The sequence below is a fragment of the Spea bombifrons genome, chromosome 13, assembly GCF_027358695.1.
Source record: "Spea bombifrons isolate aSpeBom1 chromosome 13, aSpeBom1.2.pri, whole genome shotgun sequence".
In the NCBI taxonomy this organism is placed as follows: domain Eukaryota; kingdom Metazoa; phylum Chordata; class Amphibia; order Anura; family Pelobatidae; genus Spea; species Spea bombifrons.
The window spans coordinates 20,887,716-20,898,072 of NC_071099.1; the positions used below are offsets into that span (position 1 = coordinate 20,887,716).

General features: G+C 57.9%; 1 protein-coding gene across 1 annotated transcript; it reads left to right on the top strand.

Annotated features, from left to right (window-relative positions):
* Nucleotides 1-248: 248 nt before the first annotated feature.
* GNA13 (G protein subunit alpha 13) lies at nt 249-10,357 on the top strand. Its single transcript, XM_053453541.1, has 4 exons — nt 249-607; nt 6,111-6,337; nt 9,098-9,148; nt 9,591-10,357. Exons 1-4 carry the CDS (start codon nt 325-327, stop codon nt 10,161-10,163), a joined length of 1,134 nt encoding a protein of 377 aa, XP_053309516.1. The 5' UTR covers nt 249-324; the 3' UTR covers nt 10,164-10,357.

The following is a 10,357-nucleotide window of genomic DNA, read 5'->3' on the forward strand; positions in this document are numbered from 1 at the left end:
TATATATATATATATATATATATGTATTTTGCCCTTTCTGAGTCTGTACGCTCGAGGTATTGTTACCTGTGCGAGCTCCACCGCCACCTCTGCCCCTGTCAGGCAGCGCTTATTAGACCGGGTGGGCGTGGCTGTTCCTCTGCCCTTCCCTGGTTTGGCCTCACACGGCGGTCACGTGTCGCCAAGGTGACGCACACACGCGTAGGGTGTGACGGCCTCTGTCGCCATTTCCCGCCCCTCAGCTCGGGGTCGCGCACGTACTGACGGCCTCGCGCACGCGCCGCCTGGTCTCCTCCCTGGGCTCGTCTTCATGCAGTGTGTAAGATGGCGGACTTCCTGCCGTCCCGCTCCGTGCTGTCCGTCTGTTTCCCCAACTGTGTCCTGAACAGCCGGGAGGCCGAGCAGCAGCGCAAGTCCAAGGAGATCGACCGCGTTATCTCCCGCGAGAAGCCCTATGTCAAGCGGCTCGTCAAGATCCTGCTGCTCGGGGCCGGCGAGAGCGGCAAGTCCACCTTCCTCAAACAGATGCGCATCATCCACGGCCAGGACTTCGACCTGAGGGCCAAGGAGGAGTTTCGGGCCACCATCTACAGCAACGTCATCAAAGGTGAGGGGTCAGGGAGGGCCTGAACCCCGGCTGCTTGTGTGGGGGGTGCAGAACCCCAACTGCTAGGGAAAAGGGAGGGGCTCGGCGAAAGGGAGGGGCCAATGCACCCCCCAACTGCCAGAGGGGAAAGGCAGGGGAGCAATGCACCCCCCCAGCTGCCAGAGGGGAGAGGCAGGGGGGCAATGCACCCCCCCCAGCTGCCAGAGGGGAGAGGCAGGGGGGCAATTTACTCCCCTCCAGCTGCCAGGAGGGAAAGTGAGGGAGGCAATGTACCCCCCCTCCAGCTGCCAGGAGGGAAAGGGAGGGGGGAAATGCACCCCCATAATAGGCAAAGGGGTCGCACTCCTGTAGAGCTCAAGAACGTTCTCCTCACGTTATGGGTAATAGGAGGGCTGTGCCGAGCTGTTGAGCTGCAAGTTCACCTCGCTGCATGCACCTTGAGTGCTTTAAGAAGTGCAAAGCAGCCATGGCTGAGAGGCACATATACTGCGCCCTCAACCGGGGGCATCCTACCGTGTATACACGCCAGCGGCCCACGGAACCCCCTCTCTGCATCTAGTCGGACGCGGCTCCCGTTAAGGCGGCCATGTCCATGCGTCCTGTCTGTACCTGTCCACGGGTCCGGCCCCCGACGTCGCTGTACATTATAGCGGACCCAGCGAGCCTTTACTGCAGGAAGAGCTTGGCTGGCCCTCTTTAGGCAGTGCACGCCCTGCGTTATGTATAGGGAGATCGGCGAGGTGCCCTGCGTCATGTATAGGGAGATCGGCGAGGTGCCCTGCGTCATGTATAGCGAGCTCGGCGAGATGCCCTGCGTCATGTATAGCGAGCTCGGCGAGGTGCCCTGCGTCATGTGTGTGGCGCGCGGTGCCCTGCGTCATGTGTGTGGCGCGCGGTGCCCTGCGTCATGTGTGTGGCGCGCGGTGCCCTGCGTCATGTGTGTGGCGCGCGGTGCCCTGCGTCATGTGTGTGGCGCGCGGTGCCCTGCGTCATGTGTGTGGCGCGCGGTGCCCTGCGTCATGTGTGTGGCGCGCGGTGCCCTGCGTCATGTGTGTGGCGCGCGGTGCCCTGCGTCATGTGTGTGGCGCGCCGTGCCCTGCGTCATGTGTGTGGCGCGCCGTGCCCTGCGTCATGTGTGTGGCGCGCCGTGCCCTGCGTCATGTGTGTGGCGCGCCGTGCCCTGCGTCATGTGTGTGGCGCGCCGTGCCCTGCGTCATGTGTGTGGCGCGCCGTGCCCTGCGTCATGTGTGTGGCGCGCCGTGCCCTGCGTCATGTGTGTGGCGCGCCGTGCCCTGCGTCATGTATAGTGAATTCGGCAGGCTGGCCCCTGTATGACTCTTGGTTTTTTTTCTGGTCTCGTGTTCAGGGTATGTTTTGCCCCGTGTTGGGCGTGTCAGCTGGTTATTTAACGTGTTTTGTGACGTGGCCCTGGTCCGCCGTGGCCCTTGTTTCCCCTGCATGCTGCTTATAGGCGTCCCGGTTTGTTTGGGTGGCGCATCATCAGCCAACCTTACACGTGGGGGTGGGGCTACTACCGGCGCTGTCAATGCTGGGCTCCACCCCCTGCTGGGTAAACACGAATATATACACGAAATCGGTAGAACCCCTGGAACGTTGGATGCACTCCGCTTCCCCCGACTGTCGCATTCTGGCGCACTTGTCTCCCGCCGCATGCGCTTTGTGGCCGCACCCTCTTTTTCTGTGAGATTGAGGGTGTTGGCTGGGCGTAGTGGGAGTTGAGGCTTCGCGTGGCGGATACTGGGGCAGATCGGGTGCCCTGCGGGGATTTGGTGTCCCGCGGTTCGTCATGTCCGCGGCGGCCATGCTGTGTGTGGCTGGCGTGGGTGCTTCATGTTGAAGTTTCCCTTCCTGTCTGTGCTGCGTGAATCAGACATGCGCGCTCCAGTGATTGGTGCTGGATGTGAGTGATGGGGCTGGCAGAATACTTACTGCGGCTCCATCCGGTAAATGGCCGGGAAATTTACACTGAAAGGTGTCGGCAGAGTGATCCTTTCCCCCGCCGAGCCCCGGCCCGTTAACGTGAGGACCGGCATCCGCTCGCTGTAACCCTTATTGCCCAACCTGCCCAAGGACTCGGGAAAGCCTTTAATGTTTAACTCGATTGCCAGAGGTCCAATACCTTAAGGTTCCTGTGATGAGCAAACGGGGGCCGGTAGGACGGATCATGAGAATAAAGTGCGTGTATAATATCCCGTACCGTTATGTAGCGGGTGAGATGAGGATGCGGGGGCTGTGCGTGTATAATATCCCGTACCGTTATGTAGCGGGTGAGATGAGGATGCGGGGGCCATGGCGGTGCGAGTATAATATCCCGTACCGTTATGTAGCGGGTGAGGTGAGGATGCGGGGGCCGTGCGTGTATAATATCCCGTACCGTTATGTAGCGGGTGAGATGAGGATGCGGGGGCCGTGCGTGTATAATATCCCGTACCGTTATGTAGCGGGTGAGGTGAGGATGCAGGGGCCGTGCGTGTATAATATCCCGTACCGTTATGTAGCGGGTGAGATGAGGATGCGGGGGCCATGGCGGTGCGAGTATAATATCCCGTACCGTTATGTAGCGGGTGAGGTGAGGATGCGGGGGCCGTGCGTGTATAATATCCCGTACCGTTATGTAGCGGGTGAGGTGAGGATGCGGGGGCCGTGCGTGTATAATATCCCGTACCGTTATGTAGCGGGTGAGGTGAGGATGCGGGGGCCGTGCGTGTATAATATCCCGTACCGTTATGTAGCGGGTGAGGTGAGGATGCAGGGGCCGTGCGTGTATACTATCCCGTACCGTTATGTAGCGGGTGAGGTGAGGATGCGGGGGCCGTGCGTGTATACTATCCTGTACCGTTATGTAGCGGGTGAGATGAGGATGCGGGGGCCGTGCGTGTATAATATCCCGTACCGTTATGTAGCGGGTAAGGATGCGGGGGCCGTGCGTGTATAATATCCCGTACCGTTATGTAGCGGGTGAGGTGAGGATGCGGGGGCCGTGCGTGTATAATATCCTGTACCGTTATGTAGCGGGTGAGGATGCGGGGGCCATGGCGGTGCGTGTATAATATCCCGTACCGTTATGTAGCGGGTGAGGTGAGGATGCGGGGGCCGTGCGTGTATAATATCCCGTACCGTTATGTAGCGGGTGAGGTGAGGATGCGGGGGCCGTGCGTGTATAATATCCCGTACCGTTATGTAGCGGGTGAGGTGAGGATGCAGGGGCCGTGCGTGTATAATATCCCGTACCGTTATGTAGCGGGTGAGGTGAGGATGCGGGGGCCGTGCGTGTATACTATCCCGTACCGTTATGTAGCGGGTGAGATGAGGATGCGGGGGCCGTGCGTGTATAATATCCCGTACCGTTATGTAGCGGGTGAGGTGAGGATGCGGGGGCCGTGCGTGTATAATATCCCGTACCGTTATGTAGCGGGTGAGGTGAGGATGCGGGGGCCGTGCGTGTATAATATCCCGTACCGTTATGTAGCGGGTGAGATGAGGATGCGGGGGCCGTGCGTGTATAATATCCCGTACCGTTATGTAGCGGGTGAGATGAGGATGCAGGGGCCGTGCGTGTATACTATCCCGTACCGTTATGTAGCGGGTGAGGTGAGGATGCAGGGGCCGTGCGTGTATACTATCCCGTACCGTTATGTAGCGGGTGAGATGAGGATGCGGGGGCCGTGCGTGTATAATATCCCGTACCATTATGTAGCGGGTGAGGATGCGGGGGCCATGGCGGTGCGTGTATAATATCCCGTACCGTTATGTAGCGGGTGAGATGAGGATGCGGGGGCCGTGCGTGTATAATATCCCGTACCGTTATGTAGCGGGTGAGATGAGGATGCGGGGGCCGTGCGTGTATAATATCCCGTACCGTTATGTAGCGGGTGAGGTGAGGATGCGGGGGCCGTGCGTGTATAATATCCCGTACCGTTATGTAGCGGGTGAGGTGAGGATGCGGGGGCCGTGCGTGTGTAATATCCCGTACCATTATGTAGCGGGTGAGGATGCGGGGGCCGTGCGTGTATAATATCCCGTACCGTTATGTAGCGGGTGAGATGAGGATGCAGGGGCCGTGCGTGTATACTATCCCGTACAGTTATGTAGCGGGTGAGGTGAGGATGCGGGGGCCGTGCGTGTATAATATCCCGTACCGTTATGTAGCGGGTGAGGTGAGGATGCGGGGGCCGTGCGTGTATACTATCCCGTACCATTATGTAGCGGGTGAGGATGCGGGGGCCATGGCGGTGCGTGTATAATATCCCGTACCGTTATGTAGCGGGTGAGGTGAGGATGCAGGGGCCGTGCGTGTATAATATCCCGTACCGTTATGTAGCGGGTGAGGTGAGGATGCGGGGGCCGTGCGTGTATACTATCCCGTACCATTATGTAGCGGGTGAGGATGCGGGGGCCATGGCCGTGCGTGTATAATATCCCGTACCGTTATGTAGCGGGTGAGATGAGGATGCAGGGGCCGTGCGTGTATAATATCCCGTACCGTTATGTAGCGGGTGAGATGAGGATGCAGGGGCCGTGCGTGTATAATATCCCGTACCGTTATGTAGCGGGTGAGGTGAGGATGCGGGGGCCGTGCGTGTATAATATCCCGTACCGTTATGTAGCGGGTGAGGTGAGGATGCGGGGGCCGTGCGTGTATACTATCCCGTACCGTTATGTAGCGGGTGAGGTGAGGATGCGGGGGCCGTGCGTGTATAATATCCCGTACCGTTATGTAGCGGGTGAGATGAGGATGCAGGGGCCGTGCGTGTATACTATCCCGTACCGTTATGTAGCGGGTGAGGTGAGGATGCAGGGGCCGTGCGTGTATAATATCCCGTACCGTTATGTAGCGGGTGAGGATGCGGGGGCTGTGCGTGTATAATATCCCGTACCGTTATGTAGCGGGTGAGATGAGGATGCGGGGGCCGTGCGTGTATAATATCCCGTACCGTTATGTAGCGGGTGAGATGAGGATGCGGGGGCCGTGCGTGTATAATATCCCGTACCGTTATGTAGCGGGTGAGGATGCGGGGGCTGTGCGTGTATAATATCCCGTACCGTTATGTAGCGGGTGAGATGAGGATGCAGGGGCCGTGCGTGTATACTATCCCGTACCATTATGTAGCGGGTGAGGTGAGGATGCGGGGGCCGTGCGTGTATACTATCCCATACCGTTATGTAGCGGGTGAGGTGAGGATGCGGGGGCCGTGCGTGTATAATATCCCGTACCGTTATGTAGCGGGTGAGATGAGGATGCGGGGGCCGTGCGTGTATACTATCCCGTACCATTATGTAGCGGGTGAGGATGCGGGGGCCATGGCGGTGCGTGTATAATATCCCGTACCGTTATGTAGCGGGTGTGCTACTTTCTGTTCTGCCGGGGGTGTTTGCTGCACGCGCCGGGGGGGGGGTGTTTGCTGCACGCGCCGGGGGGGGGGTGTTTGCTGCACGCGCCGGGGGGGTTGCTGCACGCGCTGACGGCCTCTTTCTCTTCCAGGTATCAGAGTTCTTGTGGACGCCCGCGAGAAGCTGCACATCCCGTGGGGAAATCCTTCCAACCAGAAGCACGGCGAGGTCATGATGGCTTTCGACACGCGCTCGGCTATGGTGGTGCAGGGCATGGTGGAGACGCACGTGTTTCTCATGCACCTGTCCTCCATCAAGGCGTTGTGGGCTGATGGCGGCATCCAGGCAGCGTACGACCGGCGCAGGGAGTTCCAGTTGGTAAGACCCCCGTGTAAATGTAGATTATACTGTCAGCCTCTCCATTTTATGTGCAGACGGTCAGGGGGCTTCTGGGAGAGTCGCCGGCCGGTTGGCCGAGTTTTGTAGCCCTCACGATTCTGGTGCAAAGCGGGGGACGTCGCCGTGTCGCCTCCGTATGCCGTGCGCTGCCCTTCCGAAGCTCAGTAAAGCCCAGTAAGAGCCGTCAGGGCCGGTAGCATCTCGGGGCCCCGTCTCCAGCCTGTGGGGGGGGGGGGCTTATACTTTATGTTGGGAAGATGGGTTGCTGGCGATTACAGCGGACGGACGAGCGAGTGGCGCTTTCCTGCGGGGTTGGTTTTGGAAAGTCTGGGCTGCCGGCTGCATGAATCCTCCGGCCACCTCCGGACCCGAGCCCCGTCGAGTTGGGCGCCATGGGCTTTAGCTTGCAATTCATCCGGGGGGGGGGGTTATTACAGGGAGCGTCTCTGATGTGCATGCTGTCTGTGAGGGCCCCTGTGGGCCAGCGGGGTGTCTGGCGTTTCTGGGGATGTCGGGGGAGCTTTGGTGGAAATGCTCCGGCTCTCCTTCCTGGCGCGGTATTATTGGGTTTGGCGTGGCTTGTGTTACGCTTGTTCTGATTGGTTTGTATTAAAGGCCCAATTTCTGTCAGCTGTGATGGGATTGGTGAAGTGTCCGTGTTGGATAGAAATCCCGCCTCTTCCTGTTTTTATAAAGTCCGTGAAGCGCATTAAAGCCAGGCGCGCATGTCTGTGTGTTACGTGGGTGATTCCCCCTAACCCCGGAAGCCTGGCCTGGGCTCTTACCCCCTAAATTCTTGTTTCATTGGACAGATCAGCATGTCGCCCGGACCCCTTAACACTTTCCTCTCTCCCGGGATTTAAACAGCTCCGTGCGACTGAATAATGTGAGGGGTTTTGCCTCCTGTCGTGAAGCGCAGGGGGTTAATAATGTGAGCGTTCGCAGTAACCGGGGGGGGGTATTACAGTGAGCTGTACCAAATTCTACCACACCTGCCGCTTCTGGGGGTAGCATTGAGTACCTGCTGTTGGCATCTCCCCCTGTGCTGGGTGCCAGCGGGCATCATGTGACTAATATATAAACCCACGGCAAGGAGCGGCAGGTCATCGCGGGGTATCTGCTGTGCCCTGCTCGCGGGGTTAACAGAAGCGGCCGTCAGGCGGAGGCGCGTGTGATGCTGCTGATGTTATGGTTTGTTGGTGAATGTCGTGTTCTCCGGCTTCCTGTGCGAGAAGCTTCTGCAAACGGCGGGCAGCCGGAAATACGCCGACGTCTTTCACCTACCGCTTACTGAGAAGAGGCTGCAGGATTCCCGCGTGCGTTCAGAAACCCCCCGTTATCTGCCCCCCCCCCCCCCCCGCGTGCTGAGACCTGCCTCTGGTACGGGGAATGCGGAGCCCTCCGGCCGCTCGTCTCTCCTGCGTGGTATAACCCCCCCCTCCACCAATCCCGCAGTCCTCTCCCCCGTAAGCCTCGTTTAGCCGTCCTGTCCTTTTAAATGTCAATCTTGCCAAACCGCGGGACGGCCGAGGCCCGATCACCCAAGTGCAGCGTCTCTGCTTTTGGTTGTTTGCTTGGCATGTTTTGGGGGTCCTGCCTTGGCCTGGAGCTTGGCTGCTTGGGGGTCTGTGGGAGCGCGAGAGCCGGTGGAGGGAAGCACCACGGAACTAGCGTGTCGTTTGTGCACCTTGTATGACCTGCCGAGCGTGTCTCCGGCAGTCGCCGGCTGCCAGATTCCCATCACACCTCCTGGTAAGATGTGAGGGACGCCTTAGAGTGCTGCTGTTCACTGGAAGGGTGTGTGGAGGAGGCCAAACCGGTTATGGAACGCAGGCGCCGGCGGCTGATCGCGCGGCTGCTGTGACGGCTCCGGCAGCCGCTCCTGGGCTCTGTTAAACTGTGTGGTGGCCGGCTGCTGTCATACCGGCCAAAAGCCCCTCCACAGAGAGGTGTTAGAAGGGCCAGACAGCAAAGTAACTGATCGCTGCCGAATATCTCCTAAATAGCGTCGCCTGTAGGCAAAAACTGTAAGCTGTTCCTCTTTATGAGCAATATTTAAATTTATAAAGCGGCTAGCGGCGAGAAGCCTGCTGCCCCCCGTACATCCAATGAGTTGTGGTCTGAGTGGCGGGGGCTCGGGAGGCCTTGTTTCTGATAACCCGCCGGGGGGCTCTGCCGGCTGGCAGCTTGTGGTCAGAAAGGCCCTCTTCCTGTTTACGGGGATTTCCCTTTTACGTTGTTTCCAGGCAACAAGAGCAGACTGTATGCGGGTGAAAGGTTAATATTTTTACAAAAGCCCCCAAAACCCCCCACTTTTAGCCGTCTCGTTAGCTGCGGTCTCGTTGGGTTAATCAGACGGCTCCGCTGCTGTAGCGGCCCCCGGCGGACATGTCTTAGTGCCAGGCGCTGAGTTGGGATTTAGATTCTCGGAGCTGTCCTGTTTCAGGGCGTAAAGAATGAATTATCGTCCGGATTAAAGTTATCCTTTCGTTGCCGGAAGCATCTAGCGCTTGGCTGCAAAGCGATGGCGGTTACGTCCCGGGGGGTTTCGTGGGGTCCGGCGTCGGTATATTCCCGTAGCCGGGGGTTTGACAGCAGACCGGATTCATTTGACTGGGGGGGGGGTATTTGGTCCTGTGTTTCTTTAAGTAATTCCTCCCCGGCTGCTGTGTGTATGTAATAAACGCGTGCTGTGCTCCCGCATCCAGCGTAACCCAGATATCCGTCTTTCCTCCTCAGGGTGAATCGGTGAAATATTTCCTGGACAATTTGGATAAACTCGGGGAACCGGTGAGTTTGCTTCCTCCGTGTTAAAGTCCCTGTGCTGTGAGTGGGGTTTTGTGGGTGCGCGCCCGCACTCGGCCCGCACTCGGCGCTATTTCCTAATAATGTGTCGGCCCGTCCGGACAGGCTTTACAGGTAAACAAACCTGTTTGCTCCCTGCTGCATCTAGGACACCTAACCTCATAGAGTGCAACACCTATATAATAATATAACTTCCTTCCCCGTCTCGATGGTGGGCACTAGGGGTCCTAGCTAAGCTTTTTAACCCTTTGGCTCATTGCCCCCGCTGTGCCCAAGCTCGCTGCCCCCGCTGTGCCCAAGCTCGCGGGACAGCTTTCCCTTTTGGTTTCTGCCGCTCGGCTGAACGTCTCTTGCCGGTGTGACTGCTGGCGAGATGTCTGTCTGTCTGTCTGACTTTCTTAACTTTATGTATGTTTTTATTTTAAAGAATTATCTCCCGAGTCAGCAAGATATCCTGCTAGCCCGGCGACCCACCAAAGGAATTCATGAGTACGACTTCGAGATTAAGAACGTGCCTTTCAAAATGGTGGACGTGGGCGGTCAGCGGTCCGAGCGCAAGCGTTGGTTCGAGTGCTTCGACAGCGTGACGTCCATCCTCTTCCTGGTGTCGTCCAGCGAGTACGATCAGGTGCTGATGGAAGACCGGCAGACCAACCGCCTCACCGAGTCCCTGAACATTTTCGAAACCATCGTCAACAACCGCGTGTTCAGCAACGTCTCCATCATCCTCTTCCTAAACAAGACTGACCTGCTGGAGGAGAAGGTGAGAATAGTGAGCATCAGAGACTACTTCCCCGAGTTCGAGGGGGATCCTCACTGCCTCTCCGACGTCCAGAAGTTCCTGGTGGATTGTTTCCGCAACAAGCGCCGGGACCAGCAGCAGAAGCCGCTCTACCACCACTTCACCACGGCCATAAACACGGAGAACATCCGCCTCGTCTTCCGGGATGTCAAAGATACCATCCTGCACGACAACCTCAAGCAGCTCATGCTGCAGTGACGGACTCCTCTCATCCTTCTGGGGCGGTTTTTTTTTTTCCTGTTTTGGAGTTTTTAAATCATTTTTATAGTTTTTTTTTTTTTGCAAGTTTTCCAACAGGAGTAAGAAGTTGGTTTTATGTCTTGGTTTTTTTTTTTCTTCCTTGGTCTCGGCTTCTGTTGAGCTTCAGGCTTTATTTCTCCGCGTTGCCGAGC

Coding starts and splice junctions, on each gene's coding strand:
- GNA13 (XM_053453541.1), top strand. CDS start 325: ATGGCGGACTTCCTGCCGTCCCGCTCCGTGCTGTCCGTCTGTTTCCCC. Junction 6,338..9,097: donor GGCGCAGGGAGTTCCAGTTG/GTAAGACCCCCG, acceptor TTTCCTCCTCAG/GGTGAATCGGTGAAATATTT. Junction 9,149..9,590: donor TGGATAAACTCGGGGAACCG/GTGAGTTTGCTT, acceptor TTTATTTTAAAG/AATTATCTCCCGAGTCAGCA.